The 27,461-nt window shown below is 38.6% G+C and overlaps 1 protein-coding gene across 4 annotated transcripts in view; it reads right to left on the bottom strand.

Annotated features, from left to right (window-relative positions):
- Positions 1-1,776: 1,776 nt before the first annotated feature.
- TFCP2 (transcription factor CP2) overlaps positions 1,777-27,461 on the bottom strand; it is a 45,512-nt gene continuing 19,827 nt past the window's right edge. The window contains exons 2-15 of one of the 4 annotated variants that reach the window (XM_058742770.1): positions 21,042-21,193; positions 20,398-20,474; positions 18,021-18,126; positions 14,126-14,232; positions 12,741-12,893; positions 11,815-11,925; positions 11,374-11,462; positions 9,195-9,261; positions 8,700-8,793; positions 7,735-7,825; positions 6,095-6,213; positions 5,520-5,662; positions 3,717-3,768; positions 1,777-3,299 (exon numbers count right to left, since the gene is read on the bottom strand). In XM_058742770.1, the coding sequence (XP_058598753.1) occupies positions 3,262-3,299; positions 3,717-3,768; positions 5,520-5,662; positions 6,095-6,213; positions 7,735-7,825; positions 8,700-8,793; positions 9,195-9,261; positions 11,374-11,462; positions 11,815-11,925; positions 12,741-12,893; positions 14,126-14,232; positions 18,021-18,126; positions 20,398-20,474; positions 21,042-21,193 (1,399 nt within the window). In that variant the 3' untranslated portion in view covers positions 1,777-3,261. The remainder of the gene's footprint in view (positions 3,300-3,716; positions 3,769-5,519; positions 5,663-6,094; positions 6,214-7,734; positions 7,826-8,699; positions 8,794-9,194; positions 9,262-11,373; positions 11,463-11,814; positions 11,926-12,740; positions 12,894-14,125; positions 14,233-18,020; positions 18,127-20,397; positions 20,475-21,041; positions 21,194-27,461) is intronic. The other 3 variants (XM_058742771.1, XM_058742772.1, XM_058742773.1) reach the window with 3 other exon arrangements.

The following is a 27,461-nucleotide window of genomic DNA, read 5'->3' as shown; positions in this document are numbered from 1 at the left end:
ATGCTAAATCAAATAGGATGCTACTCCACTTCTCAGGAGGGCCTAAAATCTAACCATTCTCCTCAAATACCCTCACTTTAATAAAAACATTAAACCATCTACTGCAGTTCATGTATTAACTGTCACATTATTCAAAAGATAAAATCTGGGGCGCCTGGGTGGCGCAGTCGGTTAAGCGTCGGACTTCAGCCAGGTCACGATCTCGCGGTCTGTGAGTTCGAGCCCCGCGTCAGGCTCTGGGCTGATGGCTCGGAGCCTGGAGCCTGTTTCCAGTTCTGTGTGTCTCCCTCTCTCTCTGCCCCTTCCCCGTTCATGCTCTGTCTCTCTCTGTCCCAAAAATAAAAAAATAAAAAATAATTTAAAAAAAAAAAACGTTGAAGAAAAAAAAAAAAAAACAAAAGATAAAATCCAGTAAATTTTACTTCTGGGAATATATCATAGAGGTACATGCAGAAAACTTACGAAGATGCATGTTCAAATGGACTTAACCTAAACAACATCCATAGGGAATGGCTATTTTTAAAACTGAATGATGCAGAATTATAAATTCTAATGATGGAAAGATGTTCAAGATATGTTAAATACAAAAAGCAAATTGCATACCATTAGTGTAACATGAGCCCATGTTTGTGTGTGTTGTGTATTTGTGTGGGGAGTGGGGGAGAGAGAATGAGAGGGAGAAAGGGAGGGAGGACTGGGGGAGTACTTTTTGTAAGGATTACCTCCTTAGAGTGGGACTAGGAGGTAAGCAGAAGAAGTTATATGCCTCTTTATTGTTTGAATTTATTATTTTGTGTATTATTTTCATAATAAAAGCTAGTTTAGATTTTTCATTTAATTGAAAGGATCAATAGTAAACAGATGTGATTCTTAAAAGCAAGTTGAATCACAACATCCTAGCACTATACCATGTCTTACCAATGATATAGTATTGGCACTATAAATACTTTCTGGAGCTAAAGAAAGCCTAAGCAATTTTCTGGTTAATTCAAGGATCTCTGATTGCAAACCTATATAAACCCATTTCTTAAAAAAAATTTCATTTCTATAATAAATATGAAGACTACTCTAAAAAACTCTAACGCTAAGTAAATCAGTAAGTGTAATTTGTAGTAAATACATTAAAAGAATCCTATGTATCATTTGCAGTAAAGAAGATTCACAGATTTAGAAGGGACCTTTCAAGGTCATCTAGTCCAAGTCTCCAGCCTAATATTCAGACAATAAAAAACACCACCACCACCAACCGGGGTGCCTGGGTGGCTCAGTCAGTTGAGCATCTGACTCTTGATTCCTTTCAGCTCAGGTCATGATCTCAGGGTTCATGGGTTCGAGTCCCACGTTGGGCTCTGTGCTGACAGTGTAGATCCTGCTTGGGATTCTCTCTTCCTCTCTCTGCCCCTCTCCCACTCACTCTCTCTCTCTCTCTCTCTCACACACACACACACACACACACACACACACACACACACACACACACTCTCTCTGTCTCTCGCTCTCTCTCTCTCTCTCAAAAAGAACAGAAAACAACCAAAAAACAAAAATACTAGCAGCCTGCTGAGGAGGGAATGGACTTCTCTGAAACGAAGAACAGTCTCAGGAACATAACACAACCAGAAATGTCCCCCTGAAACAGGGACATCTGGTAATTCCACTAAAAAAATATTTTGGTCCAATGTCAAGTTGTTGCACAGGCCAGTTTAAAAAAGTCACTTGACCTCATTTTCCAGTTTCAAAGCTTTCAATTTGTTTAAAACCAAAAGAAATCAGACCATATTGCAGGTTGATTTTAATGAACAAAATTCTCTGTATAAAAACATTTAAACTTTATCAAATGCTTTAAAAACACACACGCACAGATCCAAATCCATTACAGAATCTTTGAACATTATCTTTTTTCACCTCAACATAACGTGTAAAGGGATAAAACTCTACATGTGAAAAAATTAAGACCCGCAGCCTCACACATGTATGCACACACATGCACAGCACACACGCACGCGCGCGCGCACACACACACACACGCTCACACGCTTTAAGAAGAACAAAAATATATGGGATGGGATCGGAATGAATTTCTTATAAAGTTTCTATAAAAGAACACTACAGGAATAAAAGAACTTTCTCTACCAAGAAAAGATGCAGAGAGGGGAAAACAGAAAGCAGGGGTTAGCCAAACTCATTAATAAATAGTTTGAGAAGCTCATTCAAGAACAGTGAATTGGGGGAGTTACAGATGACCCCTCCTTTTCACCATCTCAATGTCTGTGAATCTGATAAGTGATGATGCTTAAAAAGCACCTGTGTTCTCATTTTTTGTAGGTCTTGATTTGTTCAGCATTATTTAGGTGTGGTTTGTCCCCTTCAGTGGTTGATTTCCTCAGTTCTCAATCGGTGTCATGTCCTACGCAGCAGAAGAGCCACGGTCAGAAACCGCGGCAAACACAGGGTATGGCAAGGGAGGCAGGAATGGCTGGCGGTTAAAAGGAGCCGGGTTGCCTGGGTTTGGATTTCGGCGACACTCCTGGCGAGCTGCCCGCCACTCAGCAAGCTCTTTAGCCCCTCTACTGGCTCCACTTCCTCAGCTTCAATTAGGGATCATTATTATCTACTTCAGCTAGGTCTATCAGAGAGGATTTAAACAAAGTAATCCACTTAAAGATTTTATCACACTAACAGGCACAAGTAAATGTTCAGTAAATGTTAGCTAAAACTATTAGTCTTGGCAGTACAGAGCAACCAAAAGAAAAGTTCGATTCTATCTTTGTCCTTCCCCTCGTCGGTGAGGTTTTCAGGGGCCAACTGTGGCAAAAGCCAGCATGTATGATGCAAAGAGACTGAGGATCCAGTCTTAGGAATATAGATGTTCACTTTTATATTAGAAAAAAATTACATGGCTCCGTATCACAAAATTTAACATCTTTCCATGAAACATCACACAACTCTCATCATCATTATGCCCTACAGACACCCTAAATGGTGTGGAGTTTCTAATGGTATTCAACAACAACAGGGTCCATAAATTTTAACTAAGAAACAGCTGCAGAAATGGGTGTTGGGCAATAATCTGTGTGTGCCACAAGAGCTTGGGCCGACAGATGGCTGGGGTTCTGCCTCCACGGCCTGGACTCCCCCACACACAGTCAGATGGGTCAGGCTCCTGCAGACCTTCAAATCTCCATTAGCGAGTGACTCCCTTCAGCGGGGAAGCTTCCAAGAGGTGAAGGAAGCAGCAGCCACTGAGGATGGAATGCCCCGCACCTACTTCAGTATGATATGATAGCTATCATTGGTTTCTGCTGTAAAAAAAAAAAGAGAGAGAGAGAGAGAGAAGAATCTTTAGTCACCTTTAAAACACAGCAGGAGAAAAAAAGATACACTAAGGCTCTTTTGAGAAGGGAGAAAAAAAAAACAGCAGGACAAAGGGCAGCATACTCGTTAATTATCACAAACTATTTACAATAAATATGCATTATGAAAACAGCATGCCTCAATCTCATTTGTCCATGGAAGGTGGAAGACAAGGGCAGAGTCGTCACTTACACTCTTAGAGATGGTTCCTTTTGTATGAACTGGCTTCTTGCCAATCTCTAAGGACATCGCTTTTTCTACTTCAGATATGGTGGTCCATCCCTTCCCTCTCTCCTCAAAGGAGTAAACCATGAACAAAGCTCTTAAACTCCTTAGAGAGAGGCAGCTGCTTACTATTTTATTACCTTTCATTGTGTCCAGAATAAAACAGGCTTCCTCCTGAAAGTTCTGTATCATCTGAGGAAAGCAAGAAAATTTGCTAATTATTAAAAACTTGGGTTTGCTGCATTTATTTAGACTATATGGCTTTTTATTAGGTTAGGTTTAAGGGAGAATAATTCTTTGTTTTGCTTTCTCCCATTTAGTTCTTACATTTTAAAAGCTAAGCAGTCTAAAACAGTGATCTTAAAATTATAGTATGCGTTTTCCTGGGTTAACCCAAAGACGTTCCAAGGGGTGCACAGACCCTGACAGGCCCATTTGGGAGCACTGACTTCCTGGTCCTTATCTTCTACAGGTACTCTTTCCCAAAACCGCCTGAGCACCTCTTCAGCTTTCTCTACCCATTTTCCCTTCTCCCATTTTTCAAAATAAAGTCATAACTTTCACCCTCCTGGAATCCTACCAAGATGCATTATTGCCCCAGGGTACAAAATCTCCAGGATGCCAAAGTGTGACTGTTAATGCGAACTTTAATAATGGGGTAACAAACTCTTATGGGAGTCACGTGGTTTCTAATTCTTTCCTTTCACCAGAACTGAAGACTGACCTAATCACAAACTGTCAAATGATAGGCGATTCAAAATAATTCTTTGTAACATCACTATATAATTTTTGGCACCTAACTCAGTAGTTAAAAAAAAAAAAAATCCAGTGATGCTGTTATAAAAAAACTCCTTCCATTCCTGTCTGACAATCTGTGTGAATCAGATTCCATAGCACTTATATCTAGAGAATAAAACAGAATGGAAGTGATGGTGAACTCTATTTCATGCTATAAATCAGTAGATGGTATTCATCAAAACATGAATTAATGTGGGTGGGGGTGGGGAATCAGACAATCCCGTCCATCTCATTGACAGAGATACTTCTACATTTTTTTCTTGTTGTTTCAAATTTTTATCTAATACATATTTCTTAGTGGTTAATAATTTCTTATCAAGGGATGCCTGGGTGGCTCCGTCAGTTAAGCGTCCGACTTCGGCTCAGGTCATGATCTCGCAGTTCATGGGTTTGAGCCCTGCATCGGGCTCTGTGCTGACAGTTCAGAGCCTGGAGCCTGCTTTGGATTCTGTGTCTCCCTCTCTCTGTCTCTCCCCGGCTCATGCTCTCTCTCTCAGAAATAAACATTAAAAAATAATGATAATAAATTCTTATTCAAACATAATACATTTATGTTAATTGTATGATTATGGTGATAATTCTATTCAGAAGAAATAATTTTTAAATTTTTATTGAAACATTCTTTTGTTGAAACAGATTTGTTTCAAAGAAATATGGTAGGATAATTAGTAAAGGATGCTTGAGCATAAAAATAGGTTATGATAAGATAAGATTCTACGGGGGAAGTGAGTGGAAATAGGAATTCAAGGCAATCAAGAAATGATATAAAACTCTGATAAAGAGAAGTATATTCATGTGTTTTTTAAGATGATGGTGCTGGTATTAAATCACTTCTATTTAGGTCACATGGAATATAGTTAGAATAGTGATGCAACCATTTCATTTTTAAAGTTTATATAATATGCCCAGGAATGACATATTCTGCAACTATTTAAACTTAAAGCAGAAAGTTTCAAGTCAACCTAAAAATGTGCAAGGGGATACATGGTATTTAGAAATTATTTTAGAAAGTAATAAGCAAGCACAAGATTTTGCAAAGCCCTGGACTGGAAAACAGAGCGCTGTGCCCCAGTAGAATTGCTCTTGCTCCTGTCACATGCCCTGACAACCTGTCATCTGGTGACTCAGCTCTACTGAAACTCTACCTCATCACTAATGAGCACATGGATTCCTGTCGGCCCCTGCTTGTAGATCTGGCTGATCTGGCGAGGGGAAATGCTGAAAAGCTGAGCGATTTTTTCGGTCAGTTCAACAGCGGTCAGTTCTTCTAGATAGATGGCGTGGTACACTGCAAAAGGGAGAGAGCGATGGCAGTCAATACAGGTCTCTCTGCTGTTAAAGGTAATCCGCTCACTCGGTACGCCCGCTTTCCTGAAGGGCTCGGAGTCAGACTGCCTGAGTTCAAATCTTGGCTCCGCCACTGGCTGGCTGTATGACGGGAGTGAGTTACTTAACATCTCTAAGCCTCATTTTCCTCACCCGAATGTTAGCAGTGACAATAAATCTACCGCAAAGAGGAGACACTGGTTGTAAAAATCAAGGCACGCAGAAGGGCCGAGAATAGTGCCTGGTATATACGAGGAACTCGATACGCGTTACCGATGAACATTACTTCTAGCAAATGCTGCATCTGCTGTTTGAGGAATTCCCATCACACGTGCTCATAAGGCACCTCCCTCCCTTTCTTCGTGGGCGTCCTCGCCTGTCCAGAACCACCTACCGAAGAAAGTCCCATTTGAGTCTCCATCCTCACGCTTCTGCTGCTGCTGCTGCTGCTGCTGCTCCCTCAACTGCAGGGATTCCTGACAAACATAAATGGTTAGCCTTGGGCGCACCATCCTAAGGAGGAAAACAAGGCTGTTAGTCTTACGGTTTTCACGGGAAGCACATTTTAAGGGAGAGCTTGTGTATCTATGTTAACGCTATACAGTGGGGCCGAGAACTGGCAGCCCGCGGGCCAAGGGAGCTCATCTGCTGTTTTGTCAGCTCCCCACCAGGATGTGCGTGTGTCTGCGTGCGTGTGCGCGTGCATTTTAAATGAATTTGTTCCCACATCGTGTGTCGGGACATTTGGCTTTTCTTAAAAAACCGGATCTGGCAATCTGAGACCCTGACACTTACAAGAAAACAATCAGCTGTTCTCCTTGCGTGATTCAAGCATTCTTCAGTACACCCACTGTCACTCATTTACATCTGGCCTCTGTAGTCATTTGAGTTTATGACCTTTGAGGTAAAGTTTAGAAATATTCAACATGTGTGAGCCACTGTTTCATGGGTCCAGGTCAACATATACCTTCTCCTTGGAGGCACCACGCTAATGAACTGGAGAATCTCACTTCCCTCATTACCTTCTCCTAAGTAGCCTAAGCCTCCTTTCTGTTCTTACTTCTTAGACAACAGCATTCAATTACCCCTTGATCCGATCATCTCATTCCTTCCTATGTTTAAATGCTCTTTAAGTAATATGTTAAAAAATAAAAGATCCATTCCTTTTTCTCCAAGTCCTCAACCTCTGAACTTTTCCTCTCTCTTTAAAATTTTCCAAGATTACAGCCAAGCTGATTCCACAGTTCTTGTGATGTACCCAAACAAAATACTTCACGATCTGTTTCATTATTTAGTCACCGATTTGGTTCTGTGGCACTAATCTGTATGTTTTTTCCATTCATACCACTACCTGTTTGAAATTCTAAATTCCGTGTGGGGACTACAAATGACTCTGTATTACAATTCGTAAGCAGACACGTAAGTATTTCCTATCCAAGAATGACGTCTTCTTCAGTTAAAAGACTTCGAGCCTTCGCACCTGTTGTTCCTCCTGCCTAGAGTGTTCTTCCCTCCTCTGATTCCACAGCTTCCGTCCTTCCCCTAATTCAGTTTAAGTGCCCCCACTTCAGAGAGGTCTTTCCTGACCAGATTCTGGGTGCTCTACAGGTGATAACCTTGTTTTTGTTTATTTGTTTGCTTTTCCCTCAAAGCACTTATCACTATCCAAAATACTGTTTATATTTTTCTCTCTCTCCCCGTTAGAAAATGAACTCATGATAATGGGTACCTTGTGTGTTTTGCTCACCAACATATCCCTAGAGCCTACAATAGTACGTGGCTCACGATAGGGATAATGAATATTTATCGAATGAAAAAACTACCTGGAAAGGAAAAATGGGGTATCATGGGGCATTCCTTGAATCAACTGTAGGAAAGGGTATTTTCATCTTTGCTTATTTGGTACAGAGCTGGCATTCGCAAAGAATGTTTTGACAAGACGCAGTTAGCTGTGCAAAGAGTACCGTGGAGAGTCCCTGAATCCAAATCCATTTGAAATCCAACCTCACGGGTATTTTAACACTAATTACATACCGGCCTTTTAATGCATTAAAAAGTCTGATTCCATCTGCAGGGCCACAGATTTGGATCACATCATCTCTAGTTAGTTTCAATAAATCTGCCCCTGGAATAAATATAAGAAAATGGGTGAAAAAGGCAAAGACTGTCTTTGTTAATGACCGTTAAAATGGGCTCTGTTATGTTCTAGCCCCTAATCTTCTGCATGGTACATAAGCCTCTCCATGACCTGGCCTCTGTTTCCTCTCCCACCTCAACTGCCACCCAACGAACTGGTCCACTTTACCCTATGCTTTCATCACACTGATGAAGTCTAATGAGCAAGTTGCTCCTCCTACCTGAAATAGCCTTCCACTGTCCCACCAACAGAGTCCTCAACATCTCCCAAGATTTACGTCACACATTACACATGTTCCCTAACTCCAGAAACTACTCCCCTCCCCTGCTTTGTACCACTTATCTACTACATTACAACTATTTTTTTTTTCAGGGTTTTATTTTGATTTGGGGTTTTTTTGATACTAGATGATGAATGATCAGAAAGTATGCCTTATCCATGTGTGTATCCCTACCATACCTGGTATACAGAAGGTGCTAAATAAGTGGAATATGCAAATAAAATACAATATGGTGATATCAAAAGGGAAATTTCAGACTATCTACAAATGCCCTTGATAAAAGTGTGTGGAGTATAGTTTTAAAAGCACTGTATGGAACAAATATTTTCAAACTGAAGTGAGTTTAAACGAAGAAGTCTTTCTTAAGTATTTTGCAGCACAGATGCACCTGCTGAGAAAGTCTGAAGGGTTCTATGAAATTCACTTCATCAGAAAAAAGCACGAAGACCCCCCCCCCCCCGCCACACACACACACCCCTGCATGTGCACGCACACAACACACCCTTACGTGGATGCCAAGAAGCCCTAGAATGTAAAGGAATATCTTGTGCTGGGGAAAACAAAAGGACAAATCAATTTAACCTGAGAAGTTTGTAAAAAGCCTTGTGAACGTAGAAAAACGATTTCGATGCAACCACTGCTGAGCTTCCTGAGGTGTGGTTGTTGGCAAGAGGTTCTGAAAGGAAAAGAAAGCAAGTGGGGTTTTTTTTTTTTTGGTAACTCAATAGATTTAGCTCTTACATCATTAGGTAACACAGAGCCAAACACACTCACACTCAGACGGGCCGCCTAGTTTGCCTGGAAGTTGTTTATACCTCATCAGTCTTCTGTCTCTAGCCAAGCAAGATGCCCACGGAATCCCATACCTGTCTTCCTTACTAGACTGTAAGCTCTTTAAATGCAAGCGTTCCTGCATTAGCTTGTTCACATCTCAGTTCCCTAGCATTGTCAAAATTCAGAGTCAAAATTCAATAAATGCCTATTTAATGAATGAATAAAAAGTACTCCTTAAAAGCTGGGCATTTCTGTGGAACTGCACAGTCATCAAAGTATTAGTAGACACTGCAAATCACTTACATTTAACTTTAGACTTACATCTGTGACTGGAGGGGGTGGCTCTGGCTGGTGGTTTGGTGAACCATTTCTGAAAACACATGTAAAATGAAAAGGATGAGACACATACTAGGGTCCATCATCTCATTCCTCACCCTCATAGTAAGTCTCAAACTAGACATTTTTTTTTAAAGTAATCTCCACATCCAACCTATACCCGAACCCACAAACCCCGAGATTAAGAGTCGAGTGCTCTACTGACTGAGCCAGCCAGGGGCCCCTCAAGCTAGAGATTTAAAAGGAATCTGTGCTCTCTCATAAAGCAGTTTTAGTCTATAGTCAATACCTCTATCGTCTGTTAATTTAACATTAAGATCACAGGGGGAGGGTAAGAAACTGTCATTGCAACATTTTTTATTATTGGACAAATTGAAAAAAGATAAAAATTTCAGTAAATTGGGATTCATTAGATAAATTGTGGCATAAAGAATATTTAACATAAGCAGTTTATAAGAAACTAAAAATATCAGAACATAACAGCAATCAATAGATTACTATTTTAATAAATATATAGATATACACACAAACATATATATAGGAAAAAAATACCAGAAGAAACTTTATGTAATGCAATGTGATCCCATACTTTTTTTTTTTTTTTTTTTTTTTTTGAGACAGAGAGAGAGAGAGAAAGAGTGAGAGAGCGAACGTGTGTGCGAGCAAGCTCGAACAGGAAAGGAGCAGAGAGAGAGGGAGAGATAATCCCAAGCAGGCTCTGTGCTGTCAGTGCAGAGTCTGACACGGGGCTCAAACTCACAAACTGTGAGATCATGACCTGAGCTGAAATCAAGAGTCGGACCCTTAACTGACTGAGCCACCCAGGTGCCCCCACATATTTTTATAATGACAACCAAAACCATTATTTTTAAAGCAGCTTCAAAAATGAGTGCTGCCTAATTTGCAATCCACAGGCTATCTCCATACTCTTCAGTTTTTCCCTATACCTCCTATACTCTAAAGACTGCCCCTATTCCCTAATACTCCTTTTATCAGAGAAAAATTTGAGCCTAATAACAAAGTAATGACAAAGAGAAGAGAGAAAATTTTAAAACACAACTCTTTAATCCCACATATTTACAATTGCCTACAGGCGCGTGGCTGGCTGAGTCAGGAGAGTGTGTGATTCTTGATCTCGGGGTTATAAGTTCAAGCTCCACATCGGGTGTGGAGATTACTAAAAAAAAATTAACCTTAAAAAACATTAAAAAATTGCCTATAAGTAGACTGCGTACTCCATATGGATGGTAAGAGATTTTTCTTTCAAAACAGACTTTCTTCTTTTTTTTTGCTTTAACTGCAAAATTCAAATTCAGTATTCAAACTTAGTAATTAAATTATCACCAGGCCTTAATTATCTATTCTCTCTACAACTTCTGCTTATTTTTATTCTTAATTGTTATATTTTGAATATTGAAGCTACTTTAATTGCTTATAAATGCAGACTGAACCAAAGCCTACGTAAATTCAAAAACAAACATTACAACCAAAACACATCACACATTTAGTAGCCTATTTCAAATTTCAATGTGGCCTAGGTGGAATATGTGTTAAATACTAAGACTAGTAAGACAACTTATTTTAACTGGCATAGGCATCTGTACCAACTTTCAATGATCTCTGATGATAAAAGACTAATAAAAAGAGATTAAATGCATCCCACAGATCATTCTAAAACTTCATTTTAGCTTTCTTCAACCTTCTTTCCCAATTATCAAAGATCCATAATAATAAGGTATTAGGATCATTCTTAGTAAGTAACAAAACAGATTTTAGTGTCGTACAACTGTGTTTCAATTCCTAATGACCACTCTGGTGGAAAGTATGAGCAGGAAATGAAATAACCACAAGATAAGCAGTGACAGAAGTGAAAAGCCCAGAAAATCAGTCTCTGAAACACGAAAAACTAACCATAATGCTGTTTTCTTTTTTTTTTTTTAATGCTGTTTTTTAATAGAAAGAAAAAAGAGGAGGAGAAAGGACTTTCAGTCACTTTTGAAGATAATCCAAACCTCAGTTAATCCATGAATCCATCAGAGACTGACCAAATAGGACTTACTGACTTATAAAGAACTTGTATATGAGAAGATAATGAAAGAAGACATATTTAGGACAAACACAACCTACTTTCATTTCCCAGACTTACCCTTCCCCAAGAGAAAAACTGCTGTGGGAACTGTTGAAGCCAGGTGATGGGGAATTATTGACATATGTGATCTCAGGCCATGGAGAACACTAAAAACAAAGAACAACTGAAATACGGAAAAAGTACATTTGACCCTACTGTCCCACTAAAACATTATTACTTGAATAGCGTATCTTGATTAGTAAGTCTTAACTACACAGAGGCCCCCATAATGAAGAGCAAATATACCCAGGACAACTAAATCTTGACCAGGCAAAAAGTTGTGGGGGGTTATTTCATTTTGTTTTTAAAAAACTGAGATACAACTGCCATACAACACAGTGTTAGTTTTAAGGTGCACAACATAATGATTTGATACACATACACACTGAGAAATGGGGGGATTTTCTTTTAAGAATAAAGAGTATTGACTGAAATTGTCACCAAAAGAAATCCTTTTACCTCCGTGAGTATCGTTGTCTCATAGGAAGGCTGATACTTCTCCTTTTCATGAGGTGTTCGTTTCTCCATTTTCTCCCTATCTGTTTTTTGCTTTCTGTCTGCACCTTTGGGCTGAAATGAGAAATGTTTTGTCTTGACTCACCGACGGAATTTTGAGCCAACAATATTATTTCTAAGAGCTTAAATAGTCACATGTGAAACAAAGATGTACGCACAATAATGTAAACACAAGATGCAACCTTGCGTCTATGTCTGAAAATAGGAAACCTAACTGTCTGATGCAGTTAAAAAAGAATTTGCAGTCTATAGTTATAGACGTGGAAATATCTCTAAAGCACATAGCTAACTGAAAAAAGCAAGCCTCAAAACAACTCATCTAGTGCAATCCTGTTTATCCTTCAAAGAAAATACACGTGTATATAAAGCACAGAAGGGACTAAAAGGATACATGCTAAATTAGGACAGTAGTGACCCCTGAGAAAGATTGGGGAGTCGGGGTAAAAGTGGTAAAGAGGGACTTCAGTCTGAATACTTCATCTTCTGCAGTGAGAACATATTTATCCGTGTGATAAAAATAAAGACCAAAAGAAAAAAAGAAAGTCAAATACCAATGTAACCAAAACTATCAACTTTTCATAATTTTGTGAGCTTTTACAAGAGCTTATAATCTCAAAAGACTTTAAGAGTTTTCAGTGAAAATCCATGTTTTTGCCTCTAGCTCCCTTTGCAAATTCCCCTTCTCCCATGCCCATCCCCATATAAATCCATTACCAGACATCTCAGTAATGACCTCAAGGACTCCAGCTCAGACTGAGTTTTCACAGTTGTTGAAAAACAGACAAGCGGACTTTCCCACTTGGTAACTAATGTTAAAATTGAAAGAGGAGGAAAAAGGATACAAGGGACAGCAAGCTGCCCAGGAATACCTTGAAGACTTTGATCTGGCAGCTGGCTGAGTGTAAGTGCTCAGTATATTCCCCGTTTTCATTTTCCTTGAAGGTATCAATTTGTACTCGGAATGGCACTCCCTTTTCTCCACCATGCTTCCTCATAGTGAACTCTGTGCTAATGCAGTGCACCTACAAAGAATACAACATCCAGGTTTCGGTACCTCTAGCCAGCCAAACCACTCAGCAATATTTTTGCAGCTCCTACTAAGAGCAAAACCTTTAGAAAACACTATGAACACCTATAAAAAACTTCTACTCTAGGGACACCTGGCTGGCTCGGTCGGAGAATATGCAACTCTTGATCTCTCAGGGTTCTAAGTTTGAGTCCCATGTTGGGCATAGAGCTTACTTAAAAGCATATATATGTAATCTTAAAAAAAAAAAAAAAAAAAAAAAAAAAAAAAAAAACAAGAAAAAACTTGTACTCTCTTTTTGATCTTGAAGAACGTATATTCTAATGGAGGAAATAAAAAAAACGTATTTACAAATGAAACAAAGTAAATGGACAGATCCAACGCTAACAAAAGTTACTTGGAGGAACTAAATTCATTAACTGCTTCAGAGAATACAGAGTTAATATAAAAGAGAAATGATTTCTATTAGTAAAAGTTTTCTAGACTTTAAGGTAGAGGTTAGAAAGCACAGGCACCATCCATGCTGGCAAAATACCAACTATGAAAGCTCACGGGCAATAGTGGGGAAAAAAGGCTTTCAAGGCTTGCTTGGCTACTGCATAAAGTGAACGCCTTGGTGAATCTGAACTGTGAAACCCTGACTGGCCACTTATTAGCTTAGATAAATTGTTAATTTCTCTAAGCCTCAAAGACTATTCCTAGTCCCCAGGATTACTGCTAAAAGTTTTAAATAAGATCATGTATACAAACTGTTTACTTAACATAGTGACCAATGGGACGTACTCCATAAACCCTAGCTTTCTTTATTACAAGTAAGAATTTTAAAGGAATCTACTCAACAGAAATAATCAGATATGTAAATCAAATTTTAAGCATAACGATGTTCAAAACAACTTCATGGAAAATAGGGCAAATTTAGAACAACCTAAATGCTAAATAATAAGGAAGTGATACTACATCCAAAGAATGGAACATTACGCAGCCGTTAGCAAGCATGTTTTTGTTTGTTTGTTTGTTTGTTTTTGTCATACAAATAAATAAATTGGGGAAATTAGAAGGGCAATTCAGACACTCCTCATCGCTCTCAGGCAAGTGTTGAGGAGTCTGGACTTGACAGCCAAGCTGGAACCCTGTAAAAATTTCAAATGCAACATGTTTTATCCTTTAAGAAACAAACTGGGAGTAAGAATGCTCTTCATCACCGGAAGGCCATCTGCAAGGCCCTACCTGAATAAACACAGATGTCCTCTTTGCCGGGTCCCACAGGAACTCCACTGTATTCAGTTGGGTTGGATTGGCCCTAGGATCGATTATACCCACAGACATTGGGATATCTGAGAAACAAAATGGTAATCATTGAACAATTCTGAGGGCTACTGGGTTTAAATAAGAAAGTACCATTGTTTTATTATTGGTCCTCGTTACCAAGATTTTTTTTTTTTTTTAAATTTTTTTTTCAACGTTTTTTATTTATTTTTGGGACAGAGAGAGACAGAGCATGAACGGGGGAGGGGCAGAGAGAGAGGGAGACACAGAATCGGAAACAGGCTCCAGGCTCCGAGCCATCAGCCCAGAGCCTGACGCGGGGCTCGAACTCACGGACCGTGAGATCGTGACCTGGCTGAAGTCGGACGCTTAACCGACTGCGCCACCCAGGCGCCCCAAGATTTTTATGTATCACATCCTAAACCTCTTTTTGCCAATGAAAAGGGTTTGATTAGAGCTAAAATGGACCTAAGTACTTTCCTTCTGAGTATCTTTTTTCCACTTTGAAAGGTTTTTTTAAATAAGACAATTTAAACGCAGTTTCCTTTTAATTTGCCAAAATTCTACTTAAAGATAGATTTAGTCTACACACTAGTTCTAAAATTGTAATATAATCTGCTTCACTTACAGTTTTAAGATTAGTGTTACTGATAGAAGAACACTAAGAAGACTGCTACAGAAAGAGAAAGCAGAGTGTCTGAATAAAGGCAGAAGCATTGTATTACAGAAAGAAATGGGAAAAATTTAATACAGAGATCGATGCTGGCCTTGAAGTCATCAAATAATCCTGTAACAGAGCAACAAATCTGATACTCAAGAGGGAAACAAAAATGAATGAGCCTTGGCAGAATTGCTTTCCATTCCACATAGCATATACTCACTCAAATATCATTTCCTGACTCCTATTAATATTCAAACTGGGGAGATAAAGCCAGGCTGATATTATCACAACTAATACTAACCATACTACTGTTTTACTGTCAATTCAAACAACAAAGCATTAAGTGGGTCCCACAATGTTAGTTGTGTTGGATTCATCCTAAGGTCAATTTATCAAATAGATATCAGGATGTCTGTATGAGAATCGGTATTTTCTTAGGTAAAGCTAGTAGGTACTTAGATTTGCTTAACAATTATGTTTCCCAGTAGGAGATCAAAGACACAGATGGCAGGATTAAAAGTACATTCATGAAAAGAGACTGCATGTATGTTTGTAAAACAACTTCCCTTAAGCCCAATGATTTAAGAAAAATCAATTCTAGGGGCGATGGGTGGCTCAGCTGGTTAAACGTCCAACTTCAGCTCAGGTCATGATCTTGCGGCTCCTGATTTCAAGCCCCGCATGGGTCGGGCTCTGTGCTGACAGTTCAGAACCTGGAGCTTGCTTCCAATTCTGTGTCTCCCTCTCCCCCCCCTTCCCTCCCTGTTCCCTCAAAAATAAATAAACATTAAAAATTCAAAAAAAAAAAAAAAAAACAAACAAGAGAAACATTCTACTCTGTAGTAGTAGGGGCAAAAATATAAACTACAAATCAAGAGACATAGATTCTAATCCCAGGTCTCTTACTGTAGGTAAAACAAACACTATCTGGCTCTCAAGTATTAGTAAAAAAAAAGAACTTGCAGCATTTGGGGAACCCTTTTACATACACTCAAAATATCAGACCCTGAATAGCCAAGACAATCTTGAGAAATAAAGTTGGAGGTCTCACATTTCTAGATTTCAAAACTTACTACAAAGTTGCAGTTATCAAAGTTATGCCAGTGTGGTACTGGCATAAAGATGGAGACACGAACAAATGGAATACAAGAGAGAGCCCAGAAATGAATCCTCACATATGTGGTCAAATGACGTTGGACAAAGGTGCCAAGACCAACCAGTGGGGAAAGAATAGTTGTTTCAATAAATGGTTTTGGGAAAACGGAATATCCACATACAAGGAATGAAGACGAACTCTTACTTTATACCATATACAAAAATGTACTGAAAAATGTATCAAACACCTAAATGTAAGACCTAAAACTATAAAACATATCAGGAAAAGCTTCACTGGGTTTTGCAACAATTTCTTAGATGTGACACCAAATGCACGGGCAAGGCAATAAAATTAAATACATAAACTGGACTACATCAAAATTTAAAACTTTTATACATCAAAGGACATTATCAACGCCGTGAAAAGACAATCCACACAGAATGGAAGAAAATATTGCAAAGCATGTATCTGATAGGGGGTTAATATCCAAAATATATAAAGAACTCCTACAACTCAACAACCAACAGCCACAAAACAACCAGAATCAAAAGCTAGGAAAGGACCTGAATATACATTTCTTCATAGAAGATACATATATAGCCAATAAGCATATGAAAAGATGCCCAACATCACAAATCATTACAGAAATGTAAATCAAAACCATGATGAGATACCAATTCACATCCATTAGGATGGGTACTATTTAAAAAAAAGGAAAATAGGGGTGCCTGGGTGGCTCAGTCAGTTGAGCCTCTGACTTCAGCTCAGGTCATGATCTTGCAGTTTGGGAGCTCAAGCCCTGCGTCAGGCTCTATGATGACAGCTCAGAGGCTGGAGCCTCCTTCGGATTTTGTCTCCCTCTCTGTCCCTCCCCCACTTGCATTCTGTCTCTCTCCCTCTCAAAAATAAATAAAACATCTGGCCACCTCAGTGGCTCAGTTGACTGAGCATCCGACTTCAGCTCAGGTCATGATCTCACGGTTTGTGGGTTTGAGCTCTGTATTGGGCTCTGTGCTGACAGCTCAGAGCTTGGAGCCTGCTTCAGATTCTGTGTCTCCCTCTCTCTGCCTCTCCCCTGCTTGTTCTCTCTCTCTCAAAAATAAATAAACGTTAAAAAAAAATTATTAAAAATAAATAAATAAAACATTTTCAAATTAAAAAAAAATTAAAATTAAAAAAGGAAAATAGCACATGTTGGTGAGGAGGTAGAATAATTAGAACCCTTGTTCACTTCTGACGGGAATGTAAAACGTGCAGCTGCTATGGAAACAGTACGGTGGTTCCTCAAAAAATTTAAAAATAGAATTATCACATATGATCTAGCAATTCCGTCTCTGGGCTTATACCCAAAAGAACTGAAAGCAGACTGAAATATCTGTATACCCATGGTCATAAGTTGCATTATTCACAATCACCAAAAGGTAGAATCAGCCCAAGTGTCTACTAAAGGATGAATGGATAAACAAAATGTGGTATTTATACACAATGGAATAGTATTCAGCCTTAAAAAGGAGGAAAATTCTGATGCATACCACTATGTAGATGAACCTTGAGGATTATGTTAACTGAACCAAGCCAATCACAAAGAGACAAATACTGGATGATTTCACTTATATGAGGCACTTAGAGTAGTCAAATTCATTCAAACAAAAAATAGAATGGTAGTTGCCAGGGGCTGGGGAGAAAAGGGGATGGGGAGTCACTGTTGAATGGTTACAGAGTTTCAGTTTTGCAAGATGAAAAAAGTTCTGGAGATGGATGCAGTGAGGGCTGCACAATGTGAATGGGCACTGAATTATTTACTTTAAAATCTTTTGAAATACTAACTTTCATGTTCTATATATTTTACCATAACTACATTAAAAACACAAAAACAAACCCTAAAGTACTGGATGTAATTGTTACTGAACTGAAGTGTTCCAACTTCAATTTTGGTATTATCCCAGTAATTTTTTATGCTTATGGTCAATAACCCCTTCGGGGTTTTTGCTAATTGAGCCCCTGAAACATTCTGAATCAAGGTAAACATGAAGTAAAGAAAACTGATTCTCAGACCATACTTATAAGCATTTCCTGGGCAAAAGATTCCCTTAACTCACCAATGTCAAGAATTCTATCTCCAGGTCGGTTCCACCTCCAGCCTTCCAGCTGCTGATGTTCAGTGTATTGTAGTCGTCTGTCATGGAACACTACACGGAATATACTCTAAAAGGGAGCAACACAATCAAATGATAATAGGATCCTTTAAAAGTCAGTGCTGACCTGTCAAAAACAATGAAATCTTGCCATGTGCAACAACGTGGATGGAGCTAGAGTATATCATGCTAAGCGAAACAAATCAGTCAGAGAAAGACAAAATACCATATGATTTTACTTGTATGTAGAATTTAAGAAACAAAACAGACGAACATATGGGAAAGGGAAAAAAAAGGAGGGAAGCAAACCATAAGAGACTCTTAAAGATAGAGAACAAACTTGAGAATGCAAGCTGGTGCAGCCGCTCTGGAAAACAGTATGGGGGTTCCTCAAAAAACTAAAAACAGAACTACCCTACGACCCAGCAATTGCACTACTAGGCATTTATCCAAGAGATACAGGTGTGCTGTTTCGAAGGTGCACGTGCACCCCAATGTTTATAGCAGCGCTATCGACAATAGCCAAAGTATGGAAAGAGCCCAAATGTCCATCGATAGATGAATGGATAAAGATGTGCTGTGTGTGTGTGTGTGTGTGTGTGTGTGTGTGTGTGTGTGTGTGTGTAATGGAGTATTACTCGGCAATCAAAAAGAATGAAATCTTGCCATTTGCAACTACATGGATGGAACTGGAGGGTATTCTGCTAAGTGAAATTAGTCAGAAAAAGACAAAAATCATATGACTTCTCTCATATGAGGACTTTAAGAGACAAAACAGATGAACGTAAGGGAAGGGAAACAAAAATAATATAAAAACAGGGAGGGGGACAAAAACAGAAGAGACTCATAAATATGGAGAGCAGACTGAGGGTCACGGGAGGGGTCGTGGGAGGGGGGATGGGCTAAATGAGTAAGGGACACTAAGGAATCTACTCCTGAAATCATTGTTGCACCATATGCTAACTAATTTGGACGTAAATTTAAAAAAAAATTAAAAATTAAAAAAAAAAAGATTTAAACATGAAACAAACAAAGATAGAGAACAAACTCTGAGGGTTGGTGGAGGGAGGTGGGTGGGGGGTGGGCTAAATGAGTGATAGGTATTACGGCAGGCACTTGTGATGAGCGCTGGGTATAATATGTAAGTGATAAATCACTAAATTCTACTCCTGAAACCAATATTACACTATATGGTAACTAACTAGAATTTAAATAAAAATTTGAAAAAAAATAAATAAAAATAAAAATCAGTGCTGACAAAAGAAAACTAGCAGAAGTTACCTCCAGCTAGTTTTCTAGATATAACCTAAAATTATTTTTCCTAAGACCTGTTTCACCCTATGGGTGCCTGGGTCAGTTAAAGCATGACTCTTGCTTTTGGCTCAGGTCATGATCTCACGGCTTATAGGTTCGAGCCCCATGGTCGGGCTCTGTGCTGGCAGCACAAAGCTTGCTGGGGATTCTCTGTCTCTCTCTCTCTCTCTCTCTCTCTCTCTCTCTCTCTCTGCCCCTCCCCTGTGCTCTCACTCTATCTCTCAAAAATAAATTTAAAAAAAAATCTGTTTCACCCTAAAACCCATCATACCATGCCAAATTCTACTTCGGGGTAAATTTTATAAGTGCTCAGATATAATCTTTATAGTTACTAGTACCATATTTAATACTTGGCTTAAACATCAGTCCTGATGGACTGGGTATAAAGCATTCCTATTAGAAGCATTTCTACAAGTTTCTACTCTTCCCATGTAATATCCAGCTCAGGTCTTCAGATGTATATGAAAAACTCACCAAGCTCCCTCCTTGCTAACCCACCACACGACACTAAGGGTAAGCAGGGGCTGTATCAATCAACTTCCCTTTTGTTACTCTGGCTTTGTGGAGGTGCTTATTTATATCCCCCCACCAACTTTCACAGCGGCTGACCAAACTCTTCAGTCCCAAATGTGCTGTGAATTCATTGCTCGAAGTCTAGACTAAAATAACTGCTATTCATTAACAGCAGTTTCTGTTTTTCTTGTTACTAGACCAAGTATCCAAAGAGACACTGGAGCTTTTCTAAAAATTTCAAGGAGGTTACTCTATTCCACCCAAAACAACTTCACTGAGCCAGGAGACTACTTTGACATGGAGTAGTAAGCCTTCTGTTTCCGCAGCTGTGAAAAATCTAAGTGAATAAGGGGGCTCACTCTCACGCCAAAGGAATTCCAGCTTCCCACTCTGCCAGCAAATTGTAGTGGGTAAGAGATACCACCAAGCCCTTAATGGAAGCAAAAGAATATTACCCAAAAAGGGTCAGTAAAAGAATACTGCGCAGAGAAATGATTTACTCATTTTCCTTTACCTTTACCAACTTGCCATTAATTTCTGGAAGTTCTCCAAGTTTCCTATTGTCTAGCATACGAATTTCATAAGACTGGCCTAGAAGAAAAAGTAACTACATATTACATTAATCATAAATTAACTTTGCAAGATGCACAAAGAATAAAATCCAGCTGAATATACAAGAGTATAATATTATTAGTATTATTAACAAAACTATAATCCTTTACTATGTGCTAGGCACAGTGCTAAGTGTTTTCATACATTATATAATTAACTGATACAATTCTCAAAACTATTATCAATCCCATTTTTACAGATACAGGAATTGAAACGTGAAGAGTTTAAGTAACTTGTCCAAGGCCACGCAACTGGAAAACACAGCTGGGTAAGGTAATACTTCTTGGTTGGTAACCAATGAATGGGGATGTGCAGGGACCATGGATTAGAAAGAAAGAGGGAGACAGGAACTAAAAATGGGCAAGTACACAAAAGAAGCCAGTAATATACATTAAACATGACATTAAAGTGAAAATCTCTGAAGTAAGGTTTCAACTCTGACAGGTCACGCTAGAAAGATGTACTTTTTACATATAAGTATACCTAGTAAAATATCATCAGTCCAGCATATCTTCAATAATACTAACAAATAAGGAAGCATCTAACCTTGATTGAGATATGTCAGGGTTTCATCATGGAGTTTCACTGCTGGAGAGGTAGCAGCACAAAGCACATATTGAAAAGGTAGGATTTTATTCTCATTATCAGGGGGCAAACTTGACTCTTCTTGCTTAAAAATGGGCAATGCAAGGACATCACTGAAATAAAACAAATAACTTACATTAACATTGGACAGAAGTGCAAGAGTGGATTTATGCTGAAACAATTTAACTGCAATTTGCTTTGGAAAACTATAAACATTATTCACTTTGAAAAAAAAAACAAAAAACAAAACACATTATTCACTTTGATGAAGTTTCTTCCCAACCACTCAGTTCAGATTACCTGCTGTGATAGTCCCCTCACCACAACAATGTGGGCAATGACAGATAGATATTCACTGCTAAGACCATCTAGACAGGGGTGCCTAAAAGGGCTCTGAAAATTATATGCAGAGTTCCAAAATGTCAATTTAGGATGCTCAGTAATGTGTTTGTTCTTAGAAAGGCACCAACTACAGTTATCTTTATAACCACATCAGCTGATCTACTCTAAGGACTAAAACAAGACTCAGAATTCCTAGAAGCCACTTGAAAAGGACAAATCAATGACCAGTGTATATTTCAAGGTCAGCTTACATTCTGTGGAATACAGCTAACTAGAAGTGCTGTGTTTCAGTTCCTAAAAGCCTTACGCAAATCTTAGACAAGCTCTCTAGTCTTCGCTCCTTCATCTATAAAATGGGAACCGCATCTGCTCTCTAGAGTAAATATGTAAGAAAGTATTTTGGAATCCGTAAGGGACTAAAATTGATGTCAAGGATTAACAGTAATCTTCCCTCATAAACTCTAGCCATGGATTAGTGGGAAAGAACATCCTGGGCCCTATCCTGGAGACCGACTGTTATGATCAACATTCGCTCCAAACTTTAAAAGAATCTTAATAGATGTACCAAATTAAAAAGTGTTTCCAATTATCTCAAGACATGCCACAAAATTAAATGTATTTTATTTTACTTTAAAGAATTTGTACATGTAATCACTAGAACAGCTAAAATTAAAAAGAATGACAACCCAAATGTTGGCAAGGATGTGGAGCAACCAGAACTCTTATTCTTTGCCAGTAGGAGTGTAAAATAGCACAACCACTTTGGAAAAAGGTTTGACCATTTCTTATAAAAGGAAACATCTATCTGCCCTTTGATCCAGCAATTCTATTCATAGGTATTTATCCAAGAGAAATGAAAATGTAAGTCCATGTAAAGCTTGTACATAAATGCTCATAGCACAAAAGCAAAAATGGGAAAGAATCCAAACGTTTATAATTAAGAGAAACGGATGCACAAACTGTGGTATATTCCATACAGTAGAATACTACTCAGAAAAACAAAGAAATGCAACAACATGGATGAATCTCGCAGACACGATACTGAACAAAAGAAGCTATACAAAAAGAACATATAATGTATGATTCCATTTATATGGTGTTCTAAAACAGGCAAAACCAAGGAGAACAGTGGTTTCCTGGCAGGGCAGAGATTGCTTGGAAGACATACAAGAGAACTTTCCGGGGAGATAAAAATGGTCTACACAATGTTAAGTGTGTGGGCAACACGAAAATTCTTTAAATGTACCCTCAGCAGTGTACAAACATCCTCCCCAAACATTACAGAATCGTTACATTCAGGCAAAAACCACCATTGACAGAAAAATGGCTGAACTCAGGTAAATCTTAGAGACAACATTACAAATTTTCACTGGAAAGCAAAACAAGCAGAAAATGCTCTGATTATTGTCCTAATAATCCACACAGGAGTAATAAAAATTTAATGGTATTAATGCTAACAAACAAAACAAGCAGGTGGAAGGGAATAGTAAAAGAAATTTCTCTTTTCTGCTGATGTCTAAACAGCAAGGTTACGTGTTATTAGTTGAATCCAGGCACTCGGGACGCAAACCAGCTTTTATGGAACACAAGTTTCTTGTTGCTAAGAAGTATCTCAAAGGCTAGAAAAACAAAACGTGCTTTCATCCCCTTAGGTCTGGAGGTGTGTGTGCTGTGCTCAAATGCATGGGGTTGGGTGGAGAAGGCAAGGACTCCCTCTGTCTGTATTAATTTGTCAGGTAAACATACTACCAATCCCTTGAGACTACTTAAAACTGTAGAAGCACAGGTTTTCTAGAAAAGTATTCCATGCCAGTTCCTCCACTTCTAAAGTCACGAAGTTACCAATGCTCCCACCACAAACAGTACAGAACATAAAGCAAAACACTACAAAACTTCAGAAACATGATGGTAGTCTTTGGGAGACTTTATTACCATACCATTCCCAATACATATCATTCTCAAAAACATCACCTCTGATGATTCTTTGAAAGATTAGTGAAGATTATCAGGAATCAAGGCAAATCAGATTTTGCAACATAGCAACAGCTCAACCTTTAGGAATGTAGGGTATTTTTTTTCTTCTCAATGTTACTGCCTAGCAAAGTTAATATATAGCAATAGTCCCTAGTCATCTCAATATAATGTGGCTTTACACCTAATCCCTCATGACTAAGCAAAGGACTGTCATTTGATGCTTAAATTTTAAAACGGATTCTACAAGCTACCTCTAAAATTAAATAACTCAAAACAGCCAAACCAAATACACAAAGCTATATTTTCTCATCAGAGCTTTTAAGATCCCAAAACCTCAAACATATTTGAACTATTCATGCTCTTGCAATACTGCATTTCTTTTACTCTGCTGTGGATCAAAAATACCATTTGATTTCACGTTCCCAGAGGTGGAGGCTAAAGGTCATTGGCGAACACAGTTCTAGGCCCCTGTTTATAGCAAAACAGTAATGGATTAAGCAAGAAATCGTAACAGATTTGGAAATACAAAAGTCTGCTCCTCTGTCTCAGGGGTAAATGGACCATGGATTAGGGAAACCCACTCTGGTGGAGTCTTAAGTAGTTGGTACCAATGTATAATTTAGCATTTTATTACTTTATCTGATTGCTTCATGTATTTATTTTTTTTAAGATTTTATTTATTTTATTTTTCAAAAAAGATTTTTTTTTGTTAAGTAATCTCTACACCCAATGTGGGACTTGAATTCATGACCCAGAAATCAAGAGTCCCTTGTTCCACCAACTGAGCCAGCCAGGTGCTCCTGCTGCATATATTTAATTTATTCCAATGAAACATAAGCTGTTTGAAGGAGCAACTTCTGTTTTCTGTTCTTAGTAAATATTTGTTGATGTGATTTACATTTTTGTTTGCATTTTCCGGAATATTCAGCACTAGTACACTGTGATCATTTTATTTTTTTAATGTTTATTATTTTTGAGGGAGAGACAGAGAGAAAGAGAGCAAGCAGGAGAGGGTCAGAGAGAGAGGGAGACACAGAATTGGAAGCAGCCTCCAGGCTCTAAGTTGTTAGCATGTGGGGCTCGAACTCACAGACTGAAATCATGACCTGAGCTGAAGTCGGCCGCTTAAACAACTGAGCCACCCAGGCGCCCCTCATTGCGATCATTTTAGAGTTTGACATCTCACCCTATCTATCTGTGATCAAATGTAAGGATACAGAAATCTCACCTGCTAAAAAGATAACTTGAGTGTATGTTAAATACGTGCATCGCTAAGTGGAAATTCACACCTGAGAGTGAACACATAGCAGAAAGCATCTGAGTGGAAGCAACACAGGAACAGAAGTGATCTTGCCTATATGTAACCGGGATTCCACGAAGAGCTGCTTCACGGTCTTCTGAGGCATAAACTACTCTTTCCAGATAAGGCAGCCTCTGAATGGTCTGTACTAAATTCACAGCTATGGTTTACTTAACCTTCCCCCTCAGGCCTACTAGCTGCTGCTGAATGCCCTCTTCTAGAGACAGCCTAGTGAAGAAAGAGGGAAAGGTTTGATGAGCTCTCCTTGAGTAAGAGAGGCAAGTAGACAGGTTGTCCATAGCATCAAGGGAAGTCACAAAAAAGGATGCGATCTTCCCATTTGTGACAACACGGATGGATCTGGAAGGTATTATGCTAAATGAAATAAGTCAGATTGAGAAAGACAAATACCATATGATTTCACTTCTGTCTGGAATCTAAAAAACAAATGAATAAACAAACAAAAAGCAGAACTATAGAGAACAAACTGATGGTTGCCAGAGGGAAGGGAGCGAGGGGAAAGGCAAAATGAGTAAAAGGGAATAGGAGACACAAGCTTCCAGTTATGGAATGAGTAGGTCACAGGAATAAAAGGCACAGCACAGGGAACACAGCTGATGATACTGTGTGCATTGCATGGTGACAGATGGCAGCTACACTTGTGGTGAGCACAGCATAACATATAGAGAAGGTGAATTATTGTGTTGTACACCTGAAACTAATGTAATACTGTATATGTCAGCTATACTCAAATTTTAAAGATCTAAATAAGAAATAAATAAAACAAATTAATGCTTATAAAAACTACACTGCCAACAAAACACACTTATTTTCATTCTTTCTGGTAAAGAAACAGCAGTAAAGAATTTAAACAATATGGTCAGATCCAAAGAATAAGCAGGTGGGTAAGAAACAAAACAAAACAAAACAAAACAAAACAAAACAAAACAAAAGAAAGTGGGAGAGATAAAGAGAGAAAAGACTCTGGCCCCATTAAGAGAATGATAGGACAACCACCTCTTTTCCTCCATCTTTTCACATGCTCTTGTCCTATGGCTTTCAAATTTTTCTGAATACCATTTACGTTAAGTACTTTTTTGAAAAAATTTTTAAAGTTTATTTACTTATTTTGAGAGAGAGAGAGAGAGAGAGCACGCGCGCGCACGAGCAGGGGAGAGGTAGAGAGAAAGGGAGAGAGAATTCCAAGCAGGCAGGGCTCGATCCTATGCACCATGAGACCATGACCTAAGCCAAATCGAGAATCAGATGTTTTAACTGACTGAGTCACCCAGGCTCCCCTAAGTAAGTCGTTTTTGTATTAAGACTCAGTGGATGTGTCCCCAGAACTGAAATAAGTTTCATAAAACAATACTTATTAATTTTGGTATTTTCTATAGCACTTCATTTTTGAAAACGTTGACCACAACCTGCAGTTTGAAGAACACTGCTCCTCTTTCCCTTAAAACTTTGCACTAAATTAAACCAAGTTTATTTACAATCCCTTTATCAGTATTCAAAACACAACACAATAAAAGACAAGTCTTCCAGATCAGACTGTCATTCAGCTACTCAAGAATAGGGAATATTATCTGCTTTAATAGACAAAGAAATACAGAGACTTACACAGAGAGTAAACACAGACAGTACTTCCTTAACTCATTATTAGCTCCCTTTTGGCTCTCTCATTTTTAAATTCATACAGCACATAACTCTCCATTGCAAAGGAACAAAGAAGGCTGCAAAATATAACAGCCAGCATATTCACACTGAAGACTGTCTTAAAAACTGCGATCCAAATCCTGCTTTTTTAAGTCAGAAAATATTTGGAAGTAAAATAGTTTTCAAGTAATCTTCTGCCGTAACTTGTAGACTGCATTATTAAATTAGAGTCAAATCCGTATGGAAGGCATACAAAGATCAGTGCTGTTAACCTTGGGTGCATATTAACAATTGATGGTGGGGTGGTGGTTAAAACTCCTTTCTGGGCCATATCCTGTGCCAATTAAATCAGAAGGGGGGGCAGATCGTGAGCTTAATTACTTAGTTCCATGTCTTAATAAGCCAACATAATGGGTATGATCTCCATGTCATCGAAGATGACCACCTCCCTATACCAAAATCTGATTTTACAGAGGTCCTCAATGAGCCATCTTGAAACACTACCTCTAATGGAAAGGGAGTTTCTTCAATCTATGCATATCTATCACCACTACTAGAGGGAAAACACTCAGCTTGACATTGAATCAGTAAATCTCTTTCCTTTTTTCCCCCCCCATTTATTCAGCAAATAGTCTTTGAGCACCTACTATCTTCTGGGCCCTATTTTAGGTGGCAGGGATAGAATAATCAAGATAAGGTCCCCCTTAAAAGTATAGCATCATTGTCTAAATTCCTATCTGTGAACAGCAACAAATCATTCTACATTATTCTACAGATACCTATTTGTTTTCTTATTTCCAGTTCATTGTCCTTACAGTATTACAGATACTCAAGCATAAATGAATCATTATAGAATACAGAGCAAAAATGATACAACTCAAAAAGGCTTAGTATATCTCTAGCAGATGTTTTATATAACTCTGACCTGAGTATCTTAACTGCACTCCTCCTTTCCAACTGCAAACCTGGAATGCAGACTGTCCAGTGAGTAGGACATGAGTAGGACATCAAAATGACAAGTGAGCAGTAGATAAAAACACCATATCTGGATTTTATGCTGATGATGCCCCTGACCGAGATATTGGTCGTCTGACAAGTCTTTCTTG

This window comes from Neofelis nebulosa, chromosome 8 (assembly GCF_028018385.1).
Source record: "Neofelis nebulosa isolate mNeoNeb1 chromosome 8, mNeoNeb1.pri, whole genome shotgun sequence".
Lineage (NCBI taxonomy): Eukaryota > Metazoa > Chordata > Mammalia > Carnivora > Felidae > Neofelis > Neofelis nebulosa.
The sequence above is the reverse complement of the archived record's forward strand: the minus strand, read 5'-3'. Positions and strand labels throughout refer to the sequence as shown.